The sequence below is a fragment of the Canis lupus genome, chromosome 9 (assembly GCF_003254725.2).
Source record: "Canis lupus dingo isolate Sandy chromosome 9, ASM325472v2, whole genome shotgun sequence".
NCBI lineage: Eukaryota > Metazoa > Chordata > Mammalia > Carnivora > Canidae > Canis > Canis lupus.
This window is the reverse complement of record NC_064251.1, coordinates 14,750,341-14,777,550: the sequence shown is the minus strand read 5'-3', so window position 1 is coordinate 14,777,550 and position 27,210 is coordinate 14,750,341. Positions and strand designations below refer to the sequence as shown.

General features: G+C 44.0%; 2 protein-coding genes across 7 annotated transcripts in view; one reads left to right on the top strand and one right to left on the bottom strand.

Annotated features, from left to right (window-relative positions):
* Nucleotides 1-22,488, bottom strand: part of SMARCD2 (SWI/SNF related, matrix associated, actin dependent regulator of chromatin, subfamily d, member 2) — a 36,460-nt gene extending 13,972 nt beyond the window's left edge. Inside the window, exon 1 of one of the 2 annotated variants that reach the window (XM_025436568.3) lies at nucleotides 22,341-22,488. The gene's annotated coding sequence lies outside the window, so the exon portion shown is untranslated. Of the gene's footprint in view, nucleotides 1-6,517; nucleotides 6,718-22,340 lie in introns of those variants that run through there. The other variant, XM_025436567.3, reaches the window with a different exon arrangement.
* Nucleotides 7,061-19,152, top strand: LOC112652912 (intercellular adhesion molecule 5). Of its 5 annotated transcripts, none has more exons than XM_025436562.3 (8): nucleotides 7,061-7,204; nucleotides 11,955-12,030; nucleotides 13,989-14,255; nucleotides 15,114-15,434; nucleotides 15,687-15,965; nucleotides 16,495-16,764; nucleotides 17,458-17,700; nucleotides 17,889-19,152. In XM_025436562.3, the coding sequence occupies exons 2-8, from the start codon at nucleotides 11,976-11,978 to the stop codon at nucleotides 18,095-18,097; spliced, it is 1,644 nt and encodes a 547-aa protein (XP_025292347.1). In that variant the 5' UTR covers nucleotides 7,061-7,204; nucleotides 11,955-11,975; the 3' UTR covers nucleotides 18,098-19,152. The 5 variants fall into 5 exon arrangements, with proteins under 5 accessions (XP_025292347.1, XP_048970557.1, XP_025292349.1 ...); XM_049114600.1 differs by having other exon boundaries at nucleotides 7,166-7,204; nucleotides 11,931-12,030; XM_025436563.3 differs by lacking the exon at nucleotides 7,061-7,204 and adding an exon at nucleotides 7,212-7,363.
* Nucleotides 22,489-27,210: the final 4,722 nt, after the last annotated feature.

The window sequence follows — 27,210 nt, the reverse complement described above, 5'->3', positions numbered from 1 at the left end:
GATAAATGTGTTTGAATAAGTGAACGATCTTTAAGTGTAGAGAGAATGATAAATAATATAAGCAATGAGTTAATTGCTATGATAAAATATCCTCAAGGTATTAGGGGGGAATAGAGATATCTAGGGATAAAGATTTCCTATATAGTAGGCAAGTGAACAGGTAACACTTTAAGCATTTACACATGTGTAACCTCTTGATCCCTCACAATGCATATGAGGTAAATACTAATTTTTACCTCTATTTTAGAAATCAAGGCAGAGAGATTCACTTACTCTCACTGTGATAGTGCTAGGATTCAAACCTGGTTCTGATCTGGCTCTGGAATCCACAATCCAGGCACTTAACCACTATATAAGCCTTCTTGTTTATTGCTATTATTTCTCTATTACCTCTGGTCTGTTATTACTTACAAAAAAAGTTTTCAAACTAAAAATCAAGTTCTGTGGGGACTCAGAGAAAAGGAGGTTAACTGGTAGAACCCGATTAATTAGAAAGGTTTCCTAGAGGGGTGCATGGGTGGCTCAGTTAGTTGAGTGTCGGACTCTTGATTTCAGCTCAGGTCATGATCTCGGTATGGAGATGGAGCCCCAGGTCAGGCTCCAAGCTCAGCAGGGAGTCTGCTTGAGATTTTCTCTCTCACTCTGCCTCTGCCACTCCCCTCATGCTCTCTCCCTCTCTCTCAAAAATAAAATAAATAAAATCTTTTTAAAAAAAGGTTTCCTGCACCATTTCAATTTGAAGGAGATACCACTGGTGGTCACCCAATAGGCAAATGGGATTTGATATATCACTAGGGGCAATTCAAGACCTTGTAAAAGAGAACACTGAGTTAATGCTCAAAAATCAAAAGAGATGGGGGAGGGGAAGCCATTCTCACTGCCACCCTCACAGGACCCAACAGTGTAGCTAATTACAGGACCTGAAGTCACGGAGGGAACATTCCCACGCCTTTATTCCCTTGACTTGGAATGCATTTTTCTCTTCCTCTTTTTGTCCCTTGATATTTATTCTGCTTACTGACCATTTTTCACAATTTTATTCTGAAACATTCTATGGTCTCAAAAGAAGGAGTTTCCTATAACCTCTGACCCTGTTGCATCTACAGACACTCTGAGACTTAATGGTACTAAAGTATTTATCAAAGTATTTAAAAAGTACTTAATAAACCTGAGCCAAAGGGACAATCCCCAGTGTGAGCTCTATGCTTCCTCATCCAGCTGTTTGGTGGGCAAAGTAGCTCCTAAAGAATTCCTAGAAGAAAGGCCCTTGGAACAAGATGACCCAGTACTTCCCCTAGAGCAGGCCAGGAAAGGATCACTGCTCAGTATGATGGCCCTCAGTAGGCTGGAATTTCCGAAGAAGCAATGTGGACTGTCAGATTATGGTGGGAAACATTTACCACAATGGTGGCACTGCCGGGGCTGTACCAGGAGCCTGTCCTAGGTGGAACCCCAAGCAGCTGACACATCCATCTTCCACACAGATTTGGTGGTGAGACAGGCCTGGGGCACTGCCCAGTCAGAGCAGCAGAAGGCCCAGATGGCAAAGCAGCAGATGCTGTATTCACCATTTGAGAAGCACTTATTGAGCAGCTTCTATGTGCCTGTTCCTGACATCTTCTAGTAAAGATAAATGCAGAAATAGATCATTTCTCCATGTGACAATTGCTAAGATGAAGGTATTCATAAGGTACCATGGGGAAACAGAGGAGGGGTCTTTAACGTAGGAAAGTTATTAGTGAAGGCTTCTTTGGAGGATGTTATGCAAAAAAATGCTACAAATGGATGAGGCAAAGAAACAGAGTTAAGACTCAAAGGCATGAAACAGTACAGGGTGAACAGAATCAGAATCAATTTTGCTGGATCATCAAGAGTACAAAACTACTTCTCTATGTATACAACAAAGTCAGTTCTCAATACACATATTTTAATAGTCAACACAGTCTGGCAGGTAAAACTCAAGAAGAGTAGTGTCTTCCAGTAGTGGGAGTAAATACCAGGATTCAAGAAGTGAACTTCAGGTCTACAGCCCACGTGACACTCCTGAAGTCGCCAGAGTCAAGTTTTAGGGCATGATTCTATCAATTGTTCCCTCCTCATGCAAGGCAGAAGGTCACAGCATATTCAGAGACCTGGGTGAAACTGTGGTCTGAGTCTTCTTCCTAGCCACTTCCCAGACCCTTTCAGAGGCGACCTCCTGGCTCTTGAATTTGGCCTCAGAGTTACCACCATAACTGAAAACAGACCACTAAGACAGAGGAAAGATAAGGCAAGAGTCTCCACTGGGTCCCTAAATGTGCCTATCCCTGGGGTTCTATCTATAGCTCTTTTCTGTATACATGACCTACCCAGACATACTCATCTACCCCCGTCCCATCAATTACTGTCTACTTTTCTGATGAGCCTAAATCTCTAACTCCAATCACCACCTCTCTCCAAGGTTCAGATCCATATTTCCAATTTACTGCTAGATGCCCCATAGGTCATTTAAAATCATCTGTCCAAAATCAACGTCTCATTGTCCTCCCTCCCAGTCTCCTCTCCTATCTGTATCTATCCTGACTTAGGGCATGAGGACATGGTGAAGGGCCAACCCTGCCTTGCTGATATTTCAAACTGGTCTTGTAGGCAGATGAAAGCCAAAGATGGAGTGACCCAACCAGATGCCCAGGACACCTGCAGTCAAATGCAAAGAGGTAAATAGAAAAGAGAAAGCCAGGATCCCTGGGTGGTGCAGTGGTTTAGCGCCTGTCTTTGGCCCAGGGCGCAATCCTGGAGACCCGGGATCGAATTCCACGTCGAGCTCCCGGTGCATGGAGCCTGCTTCTCCCTCTGCCTATGTCTTTGCGCCTCTCTCTCTCTCTGTGTGTGACTATCATAAATAAATAAAAATTAAAAAAAAAAAAAAAGAAAAGAGAAAGCCTTAAAGACTTCCATTCCATGGTCTTGATACCATCTTTTACTCCTCTGGCTCTTGCTCTCTTTCAGTCTTAGTCTTCAAGTTCTGGTGGTTTTACCTCCTAAATCTGTTTTGGATCTATCCTATGTACAATAGGTCATAGTTGTCAGCATCTCTGACCTGTAAGTCAGGTTGTCAGCATCTCTACCATAACCTACCCAACTAGTTTCTCTGCTAATAAGCCATCCTACCCCATCCCTCCTGACAATTTTATCCCAAGACAGCAAATCTGATCACATCTCTCAATTTTCCTATATTTGTGTGCCCACCATTAATTACATTCAGCAGTGGGCCTTAAACCCACCGTGGTACTTCACGTTTCTCAGAACTGTTGTTGACGACCCAAGAGAAGAGAGGGCAGCACTGGGAGATCCTCTCCTCCACCCTCACCTTTCATCCCTGCTTCAACAAGGAGTTCTGCTTTTATTGTTTTATATATTGAGTTACCTTGCAAGATTCTTTGGTGGGAAGGTTTCCACAGCTCTAAAGCATTGAAAAAGCAAGGGCTTGCAGTCTGTATCTAAATTTTTCAACATGGCATAATTGGCTCTTACTTTGTCCTACCTCTCTAGCTTTATTTTCCACTAATGTCCCAATGGAACTTGTCCTTCCCGAAACACACCATGCTGTGATTTCATGCTGTGATTCTTCTGCCAATGACATCACTAGAAAGTAAGCTCCTCCAAGGCTGGGACTTGCTGCTGTATCCCCACTACCTAGGACAATATCTAGCACAAAGTTAAGTACTCAGTTCATTTTGATTAAAAGAATAAGTGTTCCTCCCCAGTTCTCTCCCATGCAAGTGTCTGTTTATTCTTCAAGGCCAACTCAAATGTCACCACCTCTGGAATCTTACAGGACTTTCTATCTCCACCTTCCAACTGCCATCAACAATTTGTTGTTTTCTGTTTTCCATAATACTCAGTCTAAATTTCTGTAAGAGTAATCATCATATTGTGCTGTAGCTTTTGTTTAGGGCTCTCTCTATCCACACACCCCTCTAGTGTGAACTCTAGGAGGACAAGGACAGCGCACAAACAATGCCTGCTCAGGAAATAGCTCTAATAAAAGTTACCTCCGCTTCCCCACCCGGGAACTCCCAAGTCAGTCCTGATTAGGAGCTAAGACATCAGGGCAGAAGGTTAAAATCAGCTTAGCTGTAACAGCTAACTTTGGCACCCAAATGTTTCTCAAGCTTTATGCTCTTGCTTTCTTAAACTTTATCAATTTGTGACTTTCCACCTAGATTCTTGGATTTTTCTTTGTTTGCTCCTTAGCCCAGATCTTATCCTCACCTTGACTCTGATGGGCCAGCCAAGGTTGATTCACTTAATACTAACTCCTGATTTTAACCATTAATTTATCTGTTCTTCTAATTCTGATGAAGACTGTACTGACTCTATATAGCTTCTATAAGTGATGTGCCTATGAGCTGGGCACTGATGGCCCCCAGGAATAAAAAACAGGTAAGGAGAAAAAGAGTCTTGGGGGATCAGGGAAGTAGCAGATTTGGGGAGCCCAGAAACCAAGTAAAGCAGTCAAAAGGGAGATGCTACTTCAGAAGAGGACATCCCTCTAGCTGTGGTTTCTCCTGCTTTTGTTAGGTTCAAATCTATGGTTTATTATTTTTTTTAAAGATTTAATTTATTTACTCATGAGAGACACACACAGAGAGAGAGAGAGAGGCAGAGACACAGGCAGAGGAAGAAGCAGGCTCCATGCAGGGAGCCCGACGTGGGACTCGATCCCTGTACTCCAGGATCATGCCCTGGGCTGAAGGCGGGCGCTAAACCACTGAGCCACCCGGGCTGCCCCAAATCTACGGTTTCTATAACCCACTCTCACAACCATGACTACTCAGGCCAAAGCAATTATCCATTTGAAGGAATGATTTCTCTACTTCCCTAGGAAAGCACCATTCACATAAAGAAATGGGTCAACTGAAGCAAGCCCCCTTGCCAAAATTCAATTTACCAGGGACCAATTTCTAAAAGTACTGTAATTAAAAAAAAAAAAAAAAAAAAAAAACATTTTTAGGGCAGCCTGGGTGGTTCAGTGGTTTAGCGCTGCCTTCAGCCTAGGGCCTGATCTTGGAGACCTGGGATCGAGTCCCACATGGGGCTCCCTGCATGGAGCCTGCTTCTCCCTCTGCCTGTGTCTCTGCCTCTCTCTCTCTCTCTCTCTCTCTGTGTGTGTGTGTGTGTGTGTGTGTGTGTCTCATGAATAAATAAATAAAGCTTAAAAAAACATTTTTATATAATATAGCTACTTTTAGTAGATGGGATCACACAACAGCCTTAAAACGTTAACATTTAAGATTTTAATTGAAGAAACTAAAGTTAAGGTTGATATGCCATTGAGGAATTGGGAAAAGGACAAGAGTATACGTGTGTGACAAAATAGAAAATGACATTTAAAAAAATGACATTCAAAAGTACCTCATAAAAATAAGCAGCTGGAAAATAAAAATCCTGTGGTTTCCAGCAAGGGGTGATTATGATGTTGATTGGGTAACATTTTGCAGAAATATATTTTTTAAGATTTTATTTATTCATGAGAGACACAGAAAGAGAGGCAGAGACATAGGCAGAGGGAGAAGCAGGCTTCCAATGGGGAACCTGATGTGGGACTCAATCCCAGGACCTGAGGATCATCACCTGAGCCTAAGGCAGACACTCAACCACTGAGCCACCCAGGCGCCCCTGCAGAAATATTCAACATGAATGAGCAAAACCCATTCAAAACCATAAAAGAGAAATGAGAGTAGCTTGAAGGGGTGGCTATGATAGGTGTCACCAACTAGGCTCGAATAAACCCTGGCAGTTTTAGGGGGAGTAGTCAGGAAAGGCCTTTCTGTGATTGCAAAAGGAAAACAGACGACCCTTTATTGAACACCTATTTAGTGTCAAAAACAATTGAAAGCACTTTCATATACATAAATGTCGTTCCTTTTGACGGAAGAGGAACTAGAAATTATGTAACTTGCCCACAGTCCCAAAGCTAGTAAGAATGGAAGAGGAATTTACAGACACGTCCGTCTGGCCCCAAACCTTCTATTCCACGTGACATTCTCCCTCAAACTGTCAGAACGAAAGGATGCAAAGCATCAGTGCAATGAGGGTACAAGAGACGCTTCTCAAACAAGAGGCCGCTCACTCATTACCTCGAAGAAATAAGCCTTTATCCATAAAATGGAGTTAACAGTCGTGCCTTCCTCAAAAGAGTCACAGTGAACGAGATGGGGAATGCACGTAATAACTGGTGCCCGGAAAACAAACTCCCAAATCCCCAAAGTTCACTGCGCCAAAAACTCAGCCCAGGGCCCACGGTCAGACGAGGACCGAGGGAGAGCCAAGCACACAGCACGACGCCCCTGAGAACGGCCCAGTCTGGGCACAGGAGCGTGTTCCTGAGAAACGAGCCTCGGAAGACGTTCAGCATGACCGGAGGACAGGGGTCTCGGGTGGGGGGCGCAACAGAGGATTTTACTCACCCCCATTCTTACGGCTTATGGGTAGCCCGTGGGCGGGGGAGCAAGAGCGCAGGCACGTTCCTTACCAAGTGAGGAAGGGAATCCTCCTTCACTCTAGCGTGTTACTTGTATGCGGAGAAACGGGGGCGGAGGGCACAAAAGGGTCTTTTCGGATATTGGCAAACGGTTCCGAGGTACTCATTTCCCTGGACACCCAGGAAAAGTCCTCCGTGACCCCAACGGGATTTCTGAGCGAGGCAGGTAACAAGCCCCAACGTCAAAGAAGCTGCGTGCGCAGCGGCTTCCCGCGCGCGGGCCCGCACCTGTTCAGGTCGTACCACCTGACCAATAGGCACAGGGGCGCACGACGCTTTGCTTTTCTTATAGTGCCATTATTTGCCATAAAGACCCTTTCTCTTTTGTTTTCACTTTGTTTCATTTAGTGGCTATTATCCTTGGTCAAATATGCGCTCTCTGCCAAGCAAGATACGGGCTTCTCTACCCGTATCTTCCCCGCAAACCCCTCCTGTGGTTTTAGCTTCCTGGGCCGCCCCACTTGTCTCCGGCCAACCCTTGCTAAGCTTCTGCGTCGACGTCACGAGTTTCTAGGCAGATCAGGAAATCCTCGGGCCAGGAGCTCTCGCGCGCGCCCCCTTTTGGCGGTGCGTTCCAAACGGTCGGAGCGCGTGGCGGGTTTGCCGGCAAGTCAGCGGACCCCGGCGAGGCGGTCGAGGCAGCGGAGGAGCCACGGGAGCAGCGAGGAGCGGCCCTGAGTGAGGATTTAGGTCTAGGATTTAGGACTTGTGTGCCGCCGCTCGTGCCTGGGCCTCCTCCCGGCTTTCCCGTCAAGTCTGCGGAGGTCTGACCCGGTGTGGCGGGCTTCGCCTTCTCACGCGGCAGCGGGCCGGAAACCCTGAGGAGCCTTCACCGATGTATTATTTTCCCCCTCACGTCTTTAATGTTTTAAATACTTTCAGCCCTTAAAGGCTTCCGCGCCCATCCGGCCGAGAGCGTGGGAGCCACGGTGTGTGCGCAGGTGCGCGCGAGATCCGAGGCGCCTTCCGAGCGGGACCGGGCCTCGAGCGCCACGTCCCTCAGTGTCTATAACTACTGTAGCAGCCAGAACAGTCGGGGGTGGGGGGGGCAGTAGCCGAGCAGGCCCGAGGAGGAGTGAGAGCGGCGGCAGCTGGGGCGCGGGCTGCGGCCTGGGCATGGCGGAAGGCAGGCTGGTGGTGCTGGGCGCCTGGAGGAAGGTATCCTGAACCCGGGGGCGGGGCAGGTGGAGGGCACTGTCCCCAGAGCAGGAAACGAATTCAAGGGAATTCGAGGGAAAAGACAGTGTAGAGGGTGGGGTGTGACTACCGCCTGGCTAGGAAACTGCGAGAAACCCGGGGGGGGGGGGGGGGGGCGGGGCGGGCAGACCTGAACCGGAAATCCAGGCGGGCTAACCCTGCCAGAGCAATCGCGGCGGCAGATCCGTGTTTGTGGCTCCCCTCAACTGCCTGCGCTCTTCCTGCAGCCCCCACCCCTTTTTAAGATTATTTATTTATTTATTAGAGATACAGAGAGAGAGAGAGAGAGAAGCAGGCTCCACGCTGGGAGCCTGACGTGGGACTCGATCCCAGGTCCCCAGGATCACACCCTGGGCTGAAGGCGGCGCTAAACCTCTAAGCCACCGGGGCTGCCCCTCTGCAGCCCTTTTTGGGGCTGGATTGTAGGTCTAAGATTTCAGACCCTTTAACTCTTGAGTTTGGGATCTCAGCTACAGAGCAAGTAAGCCAAAGGAATTTTAAAAAGATTTAAAAATCATTTCCCCTCAGAGATGCTGCTTGGTTTCTTCTTAGGAAAATGAATGAACGTCAAATTGTACGTTCCCAGTACCTGATCATAACCTGCCACGTGAAAACAAGGGTGAAATGTTAGAGCTGTGGGGATAGTTGAGGGGGAAGGAGCACGTGAAACAACACAGAACAAAGTATGGTCAGTGCAGGAGTCTGAGAACAAAAGAATCCCACCCCCCGCCCCTCCCCATTCCCCACCCTCCTCACCACCACCACCCCCCCGCCCCGCCCGCCGCATTTTCTTGTATCTATGTGGCATATAGTAGTGGCAACCAAAGGGAAAACCCAACTAACATGACTTGTAGGGATCAAAGACGAGAAATGGTGGTTTTTTTTTTTGTTTTTTGTTTGTTTGTTTTTTTTTTTTTAGCTAAGGCTCTAGGAGCAGAATATAATCCATAAGATTCACTCATAGCAAGATGAGGTTTGCAGAGAGAGGTAACAATCAAGTTGAGGAGAGATACATGAAATAGAAGGAGCTCTTGGGTTAACCTCGATGCAGAATGGTTTGTGGCACTGTGGTCCCATCAAAGCACAGATCATCTAGATTCACTGACTATTTTAAAAAGTAGAGCAATGGTAAGCACTGCACTGTAGTCAGCATGCCTGCATTTGAATCCTGACTTCACCTGTTAATTAGGTGTGTGATTTGGGGTAAGTTACTTTACCTCTCTAAGGCAAACTCCTAACCCCATCTCTTCATCTATAAAAGTGGCAATAATCATAGACTTGCTATGAGATAACTAAAGGAAGTCACTCAGCATGGTGCCTGAAACACAGTATATGGTTACTAAATGTTAAAAGCTATTAGACAAGGTGTGATTAAGAAGGAGTCATTGAAGTGAGATATAGATCAATAGTGAGTGCCTACCTTGGAGTCGATGTTAGGAGGAGAGCACTTTACCTCAAGAAATTAAAAAGTAAATGGGAATTTACGTCCCAAAAGCGTCCAAGTTAATGTGACTGGTATTTTTTTTTAATTATATAGCTAAATGAATGTTATACGTGCCTGTCAAACAGTGGGAATGCCATTTTCCTCTGCCCTTTCTATGCTACTTTCAAAATATTAGATATGAATAATTGATATTTCTAAGTATGTAAATGTGAAAAAAATTTAGAACGCTGCTATTTTTATTGATCTGTAACAAACTTTAAGTAAGACCAGTATGTTTATGATGCAAACACAACCTTTAGCTTCTATTTCCAACTGGAACTGAGCTCCCCTGAACATCTTCTGTATAGAAATTTTGCAACTGCTACTGCCTTCAGGCCCTTGGATTACTGCAGTAGCCTTCTAACAGATCTCATGGCCATTAATCTTCTCTTCATCTTTCTTTTTTCCACACACTGCTAGTGTTGTCATCTTGAAAAATAAAGCTGATCATCTCTCCCCCATGCTTTAAAAGCTCTGTAAATTCCTAGTTGCCTACTCAATTATATCTGTACTTCTCTAACTTTATCCCACAATTCTTTTCCCTGTAAGCTACCCTCTACCCATATTGAACTTCTTGAATTTTCTCAAGTAAGTCTGGCCTGACCTTTTCTCCATATCACTTTATCCCCTAATAAACTTCCAATCATAATAGAAAACCCAGTTCAAAGGAGTTCTCTCTGATAAACCTTCTCAACTCCTCAGAGAGAAGTAATGATTTCCTCCTCAATGCTCCTTGATCAATTATCATTATTGGCAGCATCAGCAACAGTGACACAATCAGCATCATCACCAACTTCTTGAATCTTAGCCAGGAATTGGGCTAAACAATTGGTTTGACTTAAGTCATTTAATTCTCATTTTACTCACCGCCCCCCAAATTTTTAGAACACTTGACATAATATTGTTATTTTGATTTGTATTTGTCTTTCCCAGTAACTTCTAGGAATTCCTATTGTAATTGGACAAATCTTGGTAACTTCAGTACCTCACTAAGAGCATGGAATACTGTAAATGCTCGATAATTATTTGCTGAAATAATGTTTGACTATAAGCAATTCTACTAAGAGCTCTTATACTTTTTCAGAGTTGTTATCACTTAAAACTCATTTTGAAATTTCCTTCAGAGTCTAGGGTAACTTTAGAATGTCTTCAATGATAGGAGATCTTCCTTGGGAAGAGACTCAGAGCTAAGTCTAGTGAATAAAGTGTCAGAGTCATATCATTTTTGCTCAAAAAATAATAGTTTAATAGCGACTGATTTTTTTTGTGTAGCCAGTTCTAAATCACTTCCAAAAAAGATGAATAATTGTGTCACTACTGGAATAAATGTATGGCTTTCCCAGAGTATTTTTTTTTAATTTTATTTATTCATGACAGAGAGAGAGAGAGAGAGAGAGAGAGGCAGAGACACAGGCAGAGGGAGAAGCAGGCTCCACACAAAGAGCCCGATGTGGGACTCGATCCTGGGACTCCGGGATCACCCCCAAGCCGAAGGCAGATACTCAACCGCTGAACCACCCAGGCGTCCCTTTCCCAGAGTATTTGAAGAGTAACATTTACTAGGGAGTATAAATTTTGATATGCCTATTATCTAATGCATGTATATAAAAGAACCCCCCCCCCCCCCGGAAAACAACATCTTTCAGACCAGCATATAAGTAAAGATACCTGTGTAAAACCCAGTACCCTCAAAAAATTAGAGGGTAATTGTTCATTTAATGGAATACCCATAGTATGCTAGGTACTACACCAAGTGCTGGAAATGTAAGATAAGTAAATTATATAGCCTCTTGTCCTCAGAGAATTCCTAGCATAGTAATAATTTCATTAAAAATAATTCACTAACATGAATTGCATTTTAACATACATAGCTTCAGAAATCATGGTTGGCATAGAGTGAGGTATAGCCATGTATAGAAAGTGACGGATTGTGAAGTGGTACAGGGTTGGTCAAGAAACTTAGAAGAGGGGAGCCCTGGGTGCCTCAGCAGTTAAGCATCTGCCTTCAGCCCAGGGCGTGATCCTGGAGTCCCGGGATCGAGTCCCACATCGGGCTCCCTGCATGGAGCCTGCTTCTCCCTCTGCCGGTGTCTCTGCCTCTATCTCTCATGAATATATAAATAAAACCTTAAAAAAAAAAGAAATTAGCTTGAGTGGGATTTTGAAAGAATAAAAATTGATGTAGATTGGTGGAGAAAAGAGAATTAGACATTTTAGTCTTAGCCAGAGTAATAATCTAAAGGTTGATTGGTGAACATGGAAACAGATCAGGAAGAGATGGATTATTTTGAGGGATATTTCATAGAGGTCATGAGGAGACAGCCCTGATGAAACATTTCTCCCTTACATCAGAGAATGGGACTCTAAGTGACCATGTTTCTAGATTCAGGGTCACTTTCTATTGGACAGTGCTAGATAAACAGTGTCATTTCTCTAAACTTCATTTTTTTATGTTTTCATGCTAACAGCCTATTGACTCAAATAGATGGAGGCATATATGTAAACAGATAAGTGCAATACAGGCTTATACAGGACTCTCACTTAATCTGATAGCTAATAATTATTTTCCTATGTCCTTTTGGTACACCCACACCACATCACTGTTACTCTTGTTGCTACAATTTCTCCAGATTATGCACGGTTTCGGGAAAGGGGATGACCTTTGATAATATCAAAGAAATAATTTTCTATATCCTTTTTCTTTTCTTTGGTCACTTTCTCCAGCATTATTTTCTCCTTTCTCTCCAGCTTTTGGGCCTTCTCACAAGGATGGAATTGCTAGTCTTTTGTGTCTGGGCCCTGCTGGCCTTGATCCCTTTCCCAGGTGAGGCTCTTTGGACAGTTTCTTTCTTTTTTTTTTTTTTTTTAAGATTTTATTTATTTACTCATGAGAGATACAGAGAAAGAGAGGCAGAGACACAGGCAGAGAGAGAAGCAGAGAGAAGCAGGCTCCATGTGGAGAGCCCGACACGGGACTCGATCCCGGGTCTCCAGGATCACACCCTGGGCCGAAGGCAGGCGCCAAACCGCTGAGCCACCCAGGCGTCCCCGGGATAGTTTCTTTAGCCAATATGTGCCAGGGTGCAGGTGGCTGGCTAATGAGAAAGAGAATAAGAAGTAGTGAGGTGAAGGGGATCCCTGGGTGGCGCAGCGGTTTGGCGCCTGCCTTTGGCCCAAGGCGCGATCCTGGAGACCTGGGATCGAATCCCACATCGGGCTCCCGGTGCATGGAGCCTGCTTCTCCTTCTGCCTGTGTCTCTGCCTCTCTCTCTCTCTCTCTCTCTGTGACTATCATAAATAAATAAAAATTAAAAAAAAAAAGAAGTAGTGAGGTGAAAATTCAGTATTTACTTGTCTGGACCCTTGGGGGAGATTCCTATTTTGGGATCAATTAGGACACAGAATCTGTAGGTATCTCTGGCTTGTAATTGAGGAAACCAAATACAGAGACAGGATAATAGACCATCAGAGAGAACTCTGCCTTAAGAAATATGCCTTCTTTCCCTGACTTCCTGCTGCCTGAGGATTGTCCTATTTTTCCTATTTTGAGAATATTTTTACTTTTTTTGCCACCTTTTTAAGATTTTTATTTATTTATTCATGAGAGACACAGCGACAGAGAGAGAGAGAGAGAGAGAGAGAGGCAGAAACACAGCCAGAGGGAGAAGGAGACTCCCTGCGGAGAGCCCGATGTGGGACTCGATCCCAGATCCTGGGATCATGCCGTGGGCCAAAGGCAGATGCCCAGCGGCTGAGCCACCCAGGCGTGCCTCTTTTTGCCACCTTTGGTGTCATGAAAAGCTACAATAGGGTCTTGATAGGAGAGGGCCCATAGCTCAGTTGTGAGGAGCGAGTTCTTTGGAAGGGAACTGGAGCCTTAGCGAGTAACACTGCTACATGAGCTGTATATTCCTAGAAGGGTCTGGTATTTGGGAGATGAAACAGATGGTGGACATGGAGTAGCTAATGGGACCTGTAGGAAAGCCTTCAGGAGACTGCCTTTCTCACCTATGTCAGGCATTTAAAATTTGCCTGATGTCTCTCTCCTTGTACCTGAGATTTCCCTAACAAACTAAGCTCTTAAGCACCCAAAAACATCTGTTGCCTTGGTAGCAAAGCAAAAAGGAATAGTCTCATTTTGAGGAGAGGTGAAAAGTTCCATGAGAAGGTAATGACCCTAGGAGTCACCTTTAGCCCAGTGATTCTCCTAATTTGGTGTGCATAAGGGTCATCAGGAACGCTTGTTCTGTTAACGTGCATTATTTCCAGGTCCCCTTTTCACAAATTCTTAATCATTCAGTCTGAGGTGGAACTAGAATCTGCAGTTTTACAAGCACCCCAGGTGATTCTGGTGAAGGCAACCTTTAGACCATAATTTCAAATAAACATTTCTTTGAGGTATAAGTAACAAAGCTCTTTTCTCCAGGCCTAATAACCCCTTGAGAGCCCTCAGCAGCCAATTCTGGGAGCTTCCAAGACACTGGAAGCTCAGAAAGAGAATGGTTTCCTAGGCATGAGTTTTAAGAACTCCATAGTTTCCAAGGTGACACTAATAGAGAACTCCAGATCCTAGAAAGATGATGAGTGGAGAGAATGGTGGTGGAATCAGGGTGCTAACTTGTTCATTAAGGGTTTTTTTTTTTTTTTTTTGTCTGGTTCCTTGTAATTTTTTCTTCAGGGTAGCTTTCTTATTTCTAACCATCAAATAGAATAGGCTTTGTATTTTATTTGGGTCTTGTGGTCATCACCAAAGTCTTTGGCATATGTGCTTGATCATTTCAGGGGCGACAGAAGAGATATTTGAGGTTTCTGTTTGGCCAGATCAGGCCCTGGTAAAGTTTGGACAGTCCCTAATGGTCAACTGCAGCACTACCTGTCCAGACCCTGGACCCAGTGGGATTGAGACTTTCTTAAAGAAAACCCAGGTGGACAAAGGACCACAGTGGAAGGAGTTTCTCCTGGAGGATGTCACAGAGAATTCTATTCTGCAGTGCTTCTTCTCTTGTGCAGGGATCCAAAAGGACACAAGCCTTGGCATCACTGTGTATCGTGAGTAAGGCTGAGGAAGAAGGGAAGAATGGGGGAATAAGACTATGTCTTATCTAGGGAAAAATTAGAGATTTCTTTTAGGGGAGAGAATTAGGGACCTTAATAGAGATTTCTGTTATACTGTAGGAATTTTAGAGCCAATTACTTGTATTTCCCTTTGGTGTAGGATTTTAAATTAGGAGCAGACCATAGAGGATATCCAGACATTGTGTTTGAGCATATGTTCAAGTATAGGAGGCATATACTAATAGTGCTAGTTTATAGTATATGATTAGTGCTAAATTATTTGACACAAATTCTTAAATAGGGATTGGAGAAAGGAGGGTCTTTTGGGGCTAGGGTAGTTGGAGAAAGTCTTCATCGAAAAGGGACTCTTGAGCTTCACTCCTGCATAATAGTAAGGATTTGAAGTGATGAGAATGGGTGAGGAAGGTCTTTCAGGTGGGCAAATAGCACTGGCAAAGATATGGCTGTAAAAATAAGTGATTTCTGTGGGATAAAAGCTTGGTAAACTAGTTTGTATGATGCTAAGGAGCTCCTCAGAAGCTGCTCATACCTGTGAAGCACCTCTGGTAAGAGATAAAAGTTCTCCAGAAAGGCAGCAACAATCAATGCAAGGGACTTCCCCTTCAACGGTCATATTTTCTTGACTATGATTTTAGCCACCTTTCATGGGCAGAAGAAGAGCCAGAAGACTGACTTGTTCCATGTAGGGCAGGGTTGGCAGAAAGCTGACACTGTTGACCAGGTGGTTTAAGGGTCACAGTCACCTTGTTTCACAGGCCTTCTGTCCTATATCATTTCTTTCTGAAGAGGTGAATATCCTTCTCTCATCAAGCCCCCCCTTTTGTCTTAAAGAGCCGCCAGAGCAGGTGATCCTGGACCTGCAGCCTGCATGGGTAGCCGTGAATGAAGCGTGTACAGTGAAGTGCCAAGTACCCAGTGTAGCACCTCTGGAGAACCTCACCCTTACCCTTCTCCAGGGTAACCAAGAACTACATAGAAAGAACTTTATGAACTTGGATGTGGCCTCCCAAAGAGCTGAGGTCACCATTAATGTCAAAGCCCAAAGGGAGGATGACAGGTGTAATTTCTCATGCCGTGCAGAACTGGACTTGAGTTCACATGGTGGAGGGCTCTTTCACAGTAGTTCAGCCATCAAGGTACTCCGGATCTTTGGTGAGTCAGAGCCTAGGTTGTGGAAGGAGCCTGAGGCTCGTTTCCTTGTCTTACTTTGGCCTTTAGGACTAAGTTCCCACAGAGTTTAAGATGAGGATATGAGGGTAATTGAGTTCTATCTCTACTTGGGCCTTAAACTTACCCTGGGGGACAGAGAGCCTTTAGCCACACTCCCTTCCTATATTGTGGAGATCCTATATAGCACATGATTTATCATGGCTTTTCTCCTTTCTTTCCTTCATTTCTTGGCAGAATTCTCTCAGAGCCCCCAAATCTGGGTCTCCCCACTTCTGGAGATTGGTATGGCCGAGGCTGTGAGCTGTGAGTTGACTAGGGTGTTCCCAGCCGGAGAGGTCATGTTCTACATGTTCCTGGGAGACCAGGAGCTGAGCCCTTTTGTCTCCTGGAAAGGAGACATGGCATGGGCCAATGCCACCATTCGGGCCATGGAGACTGGTGATCAGGAGCTGTCTTGCCTTGTATCTCTGGGTCCAATGGAACAGAAAACAAGAGAGCCAGTGCATGTCTATAGTAAGTGACCTGCCTCTTTTCCTTCCTCAGAGGGTAAAGGTGGGGGGTTTCTCTGCCCCTGAAAACTTCCATAGTAAAGTCTTGGTGATTCAACAGCAAATATCCCTACTAACCTTTCCTAGGTACACTCTCAAGTGAGCTTTGTCCGATGAGTGCAGGCAGGTTGGAGACATGCATTGAGACAATAGTTCAGCCTTCACTTGGTTTCTCTAGGCCATCCTATTTACAGAGTGATTTTGGGTCCTTCAGCTTGTTTCTAGAACACCTTTTTGAGGTAAAGAGGAAATCTCTAAGATGAAAAGCCATCTTGCTGTCCTTGCCACAGAGGCATAGCCAAATGTAGCACACTGCATTTGTTGTAAGAAGAGCTATGAAATTCCCAAATCTCACTGCTCCTGCCGTTCAGCACAGAAGCAGTAGGGTATCCAAAATCTTTCCCATCTTGTCTGCCTAGATACCACACCATCCGCAGCAAGAATAGCTGTGAGTTTTGAGAAATATGTTTGGTTCTCTTTTCCTTTTCTTACAGGCTTCCCTCCACCAGTCTTAGAGATAGAAGAATTATACCCATCGGCAGGGACGGACATTAATGTGACCTGTTCAGGGCATGTATTAACATCACCCAGTCCTACTCTTCGGCTGAAGGGAGCCCCAGACCTCCCTGCGCCTGGGGAGCCTGCCTGGCTTTTACTTACCGCCAGGGAGGAAGATAATGGCCGAAATTTCTCCTGTGAGGCCTCTTTGGAGGTTCAGGGTCAACGGTTAATCAAAACTACTACAATGCAGCTCCATGTCTTATGTGAGTAGAGGCCTGAGCTTTCTTGTCAAAAAGGGGTATAATAGTCTCTCATTTCCAGAAGTCCTGGCCAGCAACTTCATTATTAGAGTTGCTACAATTTTCTCATTAAAATAAAATAATCAAAGGAGGAAATAAAATTAAAGTTCCCCAAGCTTATCTTAGCCCCAGGAAAGTAAGCTGGGAGAAACATGAGGGGGAACTGGGAACAGAAAAGAGACTGCAAAAAAATAAGTAAATAAAAATAAAAAAAGAAAAGAGACTGCAAGGTGATCAGGTGGTATTAGTTGAGGGTTGATGGCCGAGAACACAGGAAGTGATAGTTGAGAGTTTATGCTGAGAAGGGAAATTTCCACATAAGAATTTGTATTTTGAAAAGTAGAAAATCCCTCGTCTGTGGGGTCACCCTTGCCCATCTCCTCCCTCACTGAGAAGCAAAGATGGGAAGCAGGGAAGCCACCATTGACAGGACAGTCCATATCATTTAGTCTGAATCCATTAAAATGCCTTTGCTGCATCTCAGACTCTTTTGCTGCTGGGAAAGGAAAGACAACAGTGGTCCTTCCCTTAGAAAGGAAAGCTGTTGGGTAGAAGGGACACAGCATTTGAATTAGGGGAGGAGAGAGAACATCACATCTTGGTGAGGAAGGAATGTGGCACACTGAGCTCAGCCCCTTGGGGGACTGTCATTTCCAGACCAGCCTCGGTTAGAGGAATCTGATTGCCCTGGCAACCAGACGTGGGTGAAAGGGACAGAGCAGATGCTTGCCTGCATCCCAAAGGGAAACCCAACTCCAACCTTGGTATGTACCTGGAATGGAGTGATCTTCAACCTTGACGAGCCACAGAAGGCAACCCAGAACCACACGGGGATCTACTGCTGCACAGCCACTAACCAGCTGGGCTCTGTCAGCAAAGACATTGCTGTCCTTGTTCAAGGTGACTGTGGCTCCCCGGGGGGTGGGGGTGGGGGCCTGGGGGTGTTGGGATTCTTATCCAAACCTGGGAAGAAGTAAAATTCCAGTGGGCGGGGGAGGGTGAGACTGAGAGGTGAATGTGGCAGGCTCAGGGAGGGGGGACTCTCTTGCCCTGTAACCTTCTGAGCTCTCTCTTCTGTGCTTGGGCAGGACTGGATGAAGGAATCAGCTCCACCATCTTTGTCATCATTATCGTTGCCCTTGGAGTGGGTATTATCACCATAGCACTGTATCTGAACTACAAGCCTTGCAAAATAGAGAGGCGGAAATTGCCCTATAGGCAGAAAGAGAAGAACAAAGAGGAGGAAAGCCAGTTTGCTGTTCAGCAAGCAGAAAAGTGCAATGCACATAATTGTTAAATGGAAACAGCTCTTTGGTTGAAGGCAACCTATACTACTGGGGTTTCCTAAGGGAGGAAAGGTGGGGAGGAGAAAGGAAGAGACATTACCTTTGTGTTCTACAGTCCCACAAAACAAGTGTTTCAGACCCCCATGTCCCTTGTATCCCATCCATCCACAAGCTCAGCTTCTCCAAGTTCACTCTAATCACTAGGAATTTCAGTCTCAGTGTCCAGCTAATGAGAGGGCCTCTTGCTCCTTGCTGTGCACTTAATCAGTTCACTCACTTAGTCCCCAAAAGAGGATCCTGTCCTTTGCTCCCAAACATCAGACTGTAGAGATAGTTGGAAATATCTCAGAAATGCAACTCATTTCTCATGACTGAGAACCAGTTTTTTAGTCCACAGACAGGACTTCAAAGGGACTGTGTACCAAAGAGATAGGAATCAGAAATTTATTCCTGCCTACACATTCCTCTGCTCCTCTAACCTGGGGTTCTGGAGTGCCGGCTCCCAGAGCTGAGTCTCATAACACCATTAAGGGTCAGTGGCTGGTTAGGCTTCAACTCATTAACCATCCATTATGTGCCTTGGAGGAGTATAAAAGTCATAAATTCCACATTGGGTCAGATAAGCCACTTACCTAACACCATGTTCTGTCCCTGAAGTGGAAACGAGAGTTCTTCCATTAAATTGGCCTCATAGGTTAAGGGCTCCGAACATTTTTGAATTCCTCTTCATAATCCACTATAAAGTAATCATCTGTGAATTTGACATACTGATTTTTTAATCTTACAGGCCCTTAGGATAGAGTTCCAATGTTTATCCTCCCTTTCCATAAAGAAGTACATATTTTCATTTGTCTGCAAACTATTCCCTTTAAGCTTCAGAACAACTCCTGAGACAATGTTTACCATATGATCTTATGATTCAGCTTTCTTCTCTGTTCTGTGATTCCTCTCTACAGAAGACCAGAGGAGTCCTAAAACCACATTTTTTTCTCCCAAGTCAGTCATATATGGGTCACTAAGATGTTGGGTACAGTAAAAAATAAAAGTGATTTTACAATATCTGAAAGTATTTCTCTTCTGTGTCATTTTTGAAATTTTTTATTAAGCCACATGGTTGCATTTTGAGTAAAGTTTCTAAGAAAAGAATGCTAAGTGGGTAGCAAAAACAACTGGCCCAGGGCAGGTGGTACATCAGCTCAGGGCAACAGCTTGTTTGACTTGCCCTTAATACTAAAGTTCTGTCCTCCAGATAGAGGTCTGCAGCCTTCCAAATTGTAGATACTAGCAAGAAAGAAGATAGCATCAGGCATCAAAGTGAAAAAAAAAATCATTCTTTTCAGAACTTCCCTGAGTCTGGGTTATGAATTAGGTATAAAAATAACCCTTTGATTTCAACACATACAAGGCAGTGTGGATACAATTGTGAACAAAATAGTGTTCCTGCCTTCTACAAGCTTATAGTCAATGAGGGAAGCCAGAGCAAGTCAACAAGAAATCACAATTGCACCTTAACTCCCATAACTGGGAAAGCACAGGTCTTTATGAAAACACCTGACTCAGGATCAAGGACGGCTTCCTTGGAGGAGATTGGAAATACCTTGTTTGATTTTGTAAAACAGCACTCCCTCCACCCCCCCATCAAATGACCTCATCCTCAATTTTTCCACTAAATGCAGTAGCCATGGCTCTCTCCTCAGGTGAGAAAATTACTCTTCTGAATTGAGCACTTAGGGAAATAAGGCAGTGGGTTTAAAAGAAAAGAGTATAGAGCAGCCTAATCAGGAATCTCCAGCCATTTCAGTGTCGGGATCTGCTGCATCAGGTCTGTAGTTAGCTCACAGAGAGAACCCGCTTCAAGGGCCCCATGCCCTGAGGCACTTTGGGGGCACCTGGAAGAGCCTAGTGGCTTCTGCCTTTGCTTCTCACTGCCACTTGGTGTCACTGTTGACAGGCAGTCCTACAGGGTCCATAAAACCTCGTACTTTCCAGGTCCACTGCCACAGATCTTTCAGGGAGGACAATTCACTTCCTCAGGGCTTGATCCAGCTAGGGATGATTCCTTGCATGAATTTCCAGGGTTACAAATCTCACTACTTTAGATTCTCCATCCAGTAAGGCTCTTCAGATTTCAGTAGGCCCTTCCCTATGTAGTCTTGGAAACTTTGGTCCCTCCCTTTCCTTCTCCAGGGATCCACACCACCAGGGGGCAGGCACCCCCTCCTAGTCAATTCTTAAAGTACAAAAGATTGCTTTAACTCTCTTTTCCAGAATAATAAAGCTGGTCTCTGCCCACTCTTCTAAGGGAGACTGCCTTTTCTTCAAGGGCCCCACCCCTAAAAGGTTTGCATATACTCTTTTTCTGAACAATGGGCTCACACTTAAGCGCAGTTACCCTGATTATCTTCAGAGGAAGAGAGCTAACTTTAATACTTCAAAAATTTATCCTCTTAAGAAAGTCAAGGTGACTTTCTGGTGTCTTTATAGATCCGAGAAAAACAAGTTAAATCTTCAGTGGGACCTTCTTACTATAGGGATAATAATACTATTTACCTATTATAGTATAGTTGAAAAGCAATGAAATAGTATTTATTTAAAAAAACACTAGCACGGTGTTGTACACGTATTCACAATATCAAATTTTATTACACTAATGATGCTGGTGGTTGTCGTATCCATAATCATAATAAACTCAAAGCAAGAATCAGAAGACCATAGTACCTATGGAGGGCCACCAAAAATCACATACACCACAGACATCTCTTTTCTCATTTCCATCATGCTCTCTCTTCCTATTCCTTTCCCTCTTTCTTTCTCTACTTTCCCCCTTTTTTGTTCCCTATGATGTAGGACTACTAGTAGGATGACTAGTTGTACCAATTTGCATTGAGCTAAGGGGTTCTGAGAAACTAAAATTAGTCTCATGCAGATCCGGACAATTAATGACCCTTACACTGATATCACAAAGTACTCCTCATGTTTGCTGGGGCCTCCTGAATTAAAGCTGCGAGGCAAAGTATCACGTTTGTTTGACCCAGAAGACTCAGGTCCTGTCATTCTGAGGAGGACTTGTGAAGAAAGGGAAGAGTGGCATTTATGCTCTCAAATGCATATAAAGGATCGAAACACAGTATGTGTGCTTCAGCAATGCTGATGTAAGTGCTAGCCTTAAAAATAAAACTGCCCGTTGTTTTGCCAGAAAAAAAAAAAAAAAAGGTTATTGGAGAATAGCAGAGAATTCCAATCCAGGACAAGTAAGCTGTAGCAAAACCCTAGGCAAGTCTGCAGAACAGAAAAGAGGACCCGCTCCTTTATACAGAGGAAAAGTGAAAGTTGGGAAGGCTATCATAAACAAAAAGTCCATTGGAGTAAAGTGGGAGTTGGAAGTATGGTGGCTTCTCATTGGCTGGGCTGTTGCTGGGGGAAGATGAAAGCCTTTCCTCCTCCTGAGCACTTGATAAAAGAAACATCCAGAGACAAGGTCTGTCTCCTGCTGGGTCTGCAATTGCCAAGTGATAGGGTGTGAGAGGCTGCCAGCCTCCAGGATTCCCTTTTTTTTTTTTAAGATTTTATTTATTTATTCATGAGAGACACACACACACAGAGAGGCAGAGACACAGGCAGAGGGAGAAGCAGGCTCCCTGCAGGGAGCTGGACGTGGGACTCGATCCCAAGTCTCCAGGATCACGCCCCTGGCCGAAGGCAGGTGCTAAACTGCTGAGCCACCCGGGCTGCTTTTGTAAAATTTAAATTCAATTAGCCAACATTTCGTACTCAATTCCTTTCTAAACAAGATTTCCTTTTATTAGTTTTCACATTTCTCCTTTTTGATCAAGATATTTCTTTGAAAGCATCACTGATCAAGAGTAGGGTCCTCCACATGTAGTGGTTTTGTCCCTCAGTACCAGGAAGGACCTTTCCCAGTCATCATGTCCTAAGTTGGGGGAAAGGACCTAGCAGTTGGAAACCACTTAAGCCACATTTGAGTAATAAGGAAGGTTAGGAAGGAGAGCTCTCAGGTACTGCCCATCTGTAGTCTGTATCAAGACTGTAAGTGCTGGAGATCATCTCAAAGCATTCAGTCAGCATCACCTTATTGAGTACATCATTTTTAAAAGTCTGATAGGCAACGAAATAACAAAACTCAAAATAATTACACAAAACAGAAAAAGTAACATAACAATTGGGCATTGTATGATGTTTTTAAACCAGGACTAGGTCTGAAAATAGCGAATTGAAAAATTTATATGCACTTACTCAGACTTAGGGGAGAAGGGTTCTCCTTGTGAAGGCAAACCGGGAGTCATGCATGCCTCCTGGAAGTCTCTGCTTTAAAGTGACCATGAAAGCAGAATAGTGGATACTGCAAGAGTACACTGAGAGAAAGAACCTGGTGCATTTGGGAAGATACAGTGTAGGAATAAACATGAAGCAATAGCTGATGAACTTTTTGCAAAACAGCCAACTTTCAAAGCAGTATTGTTTTCTCAAAAGAACTGTTTGAACCAAATGTGATATTGACAATACAGCCTCAAAGGTTGCAAAGACCATGAAGTTCAGAGACCATAAATTTGGATAAGAGTCTAATTCAGATAATAGTTCAGATGAAAGAAACCTTTTGTGAATTCCGAACCTTCTAATCCTTCAGAAAAAGCAAGTGTAAGATGAATTTGTCCTGGGATCATGATGAGGCTGTTCCCAAAAGCCCATAATCAAAAGAGATTTCTCCCTTTCGGATGGGCTTAGGATATGCAGACAGGGCATTATCTTTCCACAAAAAAGAAGCAATAGTGAGAAAAATGTATACAGGCCTGTCCAGACATCTCAGGAAAGTGGTCTCATCAGATGTCATCTGCTTCAATTCTAGGAAACCTTTACTGTCAGGTCACCAGAGTGCATATAGGTCCGGTCAGGGTTTGGTGCTTTCTTTAGATGTGTCATGTGAATCCAAGGGTCTATTCTCTGGAGTCTGGTGGCATAAGGGTTGGTTAGAAGTTCCTGATAAAGTTCTTTCCAGCAAAGTTGAAGAGAGCCTTTCCGGAGGTGTCTTTTTTCAACAGATGAAACTCTAGGTTGCAAGGTGTGAGGCTTAAGATTGTCATCTCCCTGGAGCATACTGTGAAAAGACTGTAGCGAAGTAGTTAGGCCTTTGCAAAATAAGTGTATCTCCTTTTGTCAACTGGGGGTCAGAGGGGGCAGAGGCCAAGTGTATCGGACATCCTGTGACTACCTCAAAGGGTGAGAGTCTGCGAGTTCCAGAGATGGTAGATCTGAGATTTAGGACTAATGGCAATGCTTTTGGCCAACACATTTGAAGGATTTCTCCAAATTTTGCCAACTGACTCCTAATAGTGCCATTAATCCATTCAACTAACTCCGAGGACTGAGGATGGTACACATAGTGAAAAGTGCTGTTCCAGCCAACAGCACAGACTTAATGAAGCACCTGACTAGCAAAATGGGTTCTCCAATCACTATGCAGTTTGAGAGGGGTTCCTCAGGTAGGGATAATTTTTTTTTCTTTTTTTTTTGGGGGGGGGTAATTTTTTCTAACAGAATTTTAGCCACAGAAGCAGCACTGGCCTGTCCCAGTGAGAAACGTACAAACCATGACTAAAACATTTATATCCATGAGAAAGGGAAGCCGAATGGAATCCATTGGAACAATCTGGTTTCCCTGGATTATACTTTACACAGGTGGGACAAGAGAGGTAGGTACTTTTTGTGACCTTGTTAATACTTCCCCATCAATATCAGTTCATGAATGCTATTATTTTGTCAGTAGACCAATGTTTTTGTTTTTTTTTTTTGTTTTTTTTTTTTAGTAGACCAATGTTTTAATGCATGTACAGTGCTACATAATGTAGTAGGAAATTTAGAATTTCTGATAGGGCCAGATTGTTATATGGTCCAAACCAGACGTCTCTCTTTATTGAGGCCACAACTACTAGATTTCCAATATTGTTTCTCCCTCTCTGGGGCCAATTATTGGGTATCTCTGGTCCATTTTTCCAAATTATCATTTGGGAGAACATCACTTTGGAACATGACAGAGGTGTAGCTTTTGGTCTCCTCGGGAGCACTGTTTTTGGCGGAAGTATAAGTGGGTGGTTTATTTTGGCCTCCAGGGAATTGAGGCTTGAATGCCCAGGACTCTTAATAATAGTCAGAGCAGCCAGCAAAGTATGGCATCTAATAAATTTTGGACATAGAAGCCATTTTTAATCTTATTCCCATTGGAGGTAAAGACTGTTTCCATAATATTCCAAAGTCATGAGCAACTCTCAAAGCATACCAACTTTCAGTTTAAATACTAATGGTTTTATCCTCAGCTAAGTTACAAGCTGGAGTAAGACTGTATCATTGAGCCTGTTGGGCTGAATTAGCCAAAGCTAAAGCTGCAGTCTCAATGATTTTAAAAGGAGTTGCTTTAGCATGCCCAGCACAATATTTACCATCCTTTAAATAAGAACCATCAGTAAGGGGCGCCTGGGTAGTGCAGTTGGTTAAGTGTCTGACTCATGATTTCAGCCTGGGTTGTGATCAGGGTCATGGGAAGGAGATTTGTGTCAGGCTCCATGCTCAGCATGAATGGAGTTGGCCTGGGACTTTCTCTCCCTCACTACTCCCTCCCCTACTTTCACTTGAGGGCTCTCTCTTTCTCTAAAATAAATAAATAAATATAATAATAATAATAATAATAATAATAATAATAATAATAATAAAGTAAGAACTATCAGTAAATCATGAAAAAAACCTTCATTAGTTAGAGGAGTTTCCTGTATATTTCCATGGGGGAGAAGTTGTCAAAAAGTAATCTGTCATGGGACACCTGGGTGGCTCAGCAGTTGGGTGCCTGCCTTTGGCTCAAGTCCTGATCCCAGGATCCGGGATTGAGTCCCACACCAGGCTCCTTGAAGGAAGCCTGCTTCTCTCTCTGCCTAAGTCTCTGCCTCTCTCTCAGTCTGTGTCTTTCATGAATAAATAAATAAATCTTAAAAAAAAAAAAAAAAAAGGAATCTGTCAGAATTAAGCTGTTGTGAGCAGTTTTGTCTGGGTCTAGATGTAGTTATTGTTTTGAGATTAGGTGCCCTAAGTATAAAAACTGAGTTTGAGCAAACAGCTTTTTTTTTTTTTTTTTTTGAGACCTCATGTCCCTTTAAGGCCAAAAGTTTTAACAGGTGGATGCTGTCTCCTGTGAAGAGGTTTGAGAAAGGGAGCAGAGAAGTAAATCATATACAAATTGCAACAAAGTAGAGCCTGCAGAAAACTTTCTATCACCCAAATCAGCTTTTAAGGTGGTGAAAAGTAAAAAGGACTCTGTGTATAACTCCATGACTTACTGCCCAGGTGCGCTTCCATTCTTCTCAAGTGAAAGCAAAAAGGTATTGGCTGTCCTTCTTCTTCTTCTTCTTCTTCTTTTTTTTTTTTTTAATTATTTATTCATGAGAGACACACAGAGAGAGGCCCCGAGATAGGCAGAGGGAGAAGCAGGCTTCCCATGGGGAGCCCAATGTGAGACTCGATCCCGGGACCATGACCTGAGCCAAAGGCAGCAGCTTAACCACTGAGGTACCCAGGTCCCCCAGTATTGGCCATCCTTATCAATGGAATGGTAGAAATGCAATGGTAGATCGATTACAGTGAAAAATCTGCCTTCGGGATCCCTGGGTGGCGCAGCGGTTTAGCGCCTGCCTTTGGCCCAGGGTGCGATCCTGGAGACCTGGAATCGAGTCCCACGTCGGGCTCCCGGTGCATGGAGCCTGCTTCTCCCTCTGCCTGTGTCTCTGCCTCTCTCTCTCTCTCTTTGTGTGTGACTATCATTAAAAAAAAAAAAAAAAAAAAAAATCTGCCTGCGGTGGGAATGGATGTCAGTAGCATAGGGGGCTTAGGAACAACAGGTGCCAAGCGATAACAAGGTTATTTATTGCTCAGAGGCCCATCTTCAGCTACTGGGCTTTCTCACAAGTAAAATAGTGGCATTATAGGGACTAGTGCAGGGGATAATGAGGCTCCGAGCCTCGTAATCTTCTATTATAGCCTTGATGCCTTGGAGGGCTTCTTTATGCAGTATTGATTCATTCTGAGAAGAGATTTTGGGGGATCTATTTGAATCCTGATGGGAGGTGCACTGTGGATTCTGTCAGTATCACCTGAAGATGTTGCTCATCAAGAGGATGATAGCTGGGCGCCTGGGCGGCTCAGGGTGTGATCCTGGAGTCCTGGGATCAAGTCCCACATCCGGGTCCCTGCATGGAGCCTGCTTCTCCCTCTGCCTGTGTCTCTGCCTCTCTCTATGTGTATCTAATAAATAAATAAATAGATAAATAATAAATAAATAAATAAATAAATAAATAAATAAATAAATAAATCTAAAGAGAGAGAGAGAATGGTACCTGATCCAAGAGGAACAAATGATATGGCCCCCCCAGACTTTGCTAAAACGAGATCTTAAAACAGATCCTGAATAAAGCCTGGAGAGCTCAAACACAAAGAGAACAGAGCTCAAAATCCAGCAGAAAACTTATGCTGGAACTCCAGGGTCCTAGAGAAAAAGCAGTGAGCCGGATTGGCTCCATGGCTACGAGCATCTGTTTGCTCTCCAGCCTCAAACTGTTTGAAGATCTTCTCTGGAGCCCACCCATGATCACTAATATTAACCTTAAAAATAAAACACCAGTTATTGTACCAGCAAAAATTGGTTTATATGGGAATTACAAAGAACCACAATCCAGCAAAAGGGCTCTAGAGCAGAATCATAGGAAGCTCTGCAGGACAAAGCAGAGGTCTGCCCTTTTATAGAGGGGGAAGTTGGGCAGGCTATTGTAAACAAAAAGTCCATTGGAGTAAAATGGGAGCTGGATGTATGGTGGCTTCTCATTGGCTGAGTTGTGAGTGTCTCTCATTGGCTGGGCTGTTGCTGGGGTAGGAGGAAAGCCTTCCCTCTGGCTGCGTGATAGTAAAGTGGTATGTATCTGCAAGGTTCGCCTCTTCCTATTGGGTCTGCAATTGCCTAGTGGAAGGGCATGAGAGCTCCTCCTACTGGCCTCCCAAGTCCATTCTAAACTAGGTTTCCTTTTATTAATTTTCACAGAAGAAATTCAAGTTAGAGTAAATTTAGATTATT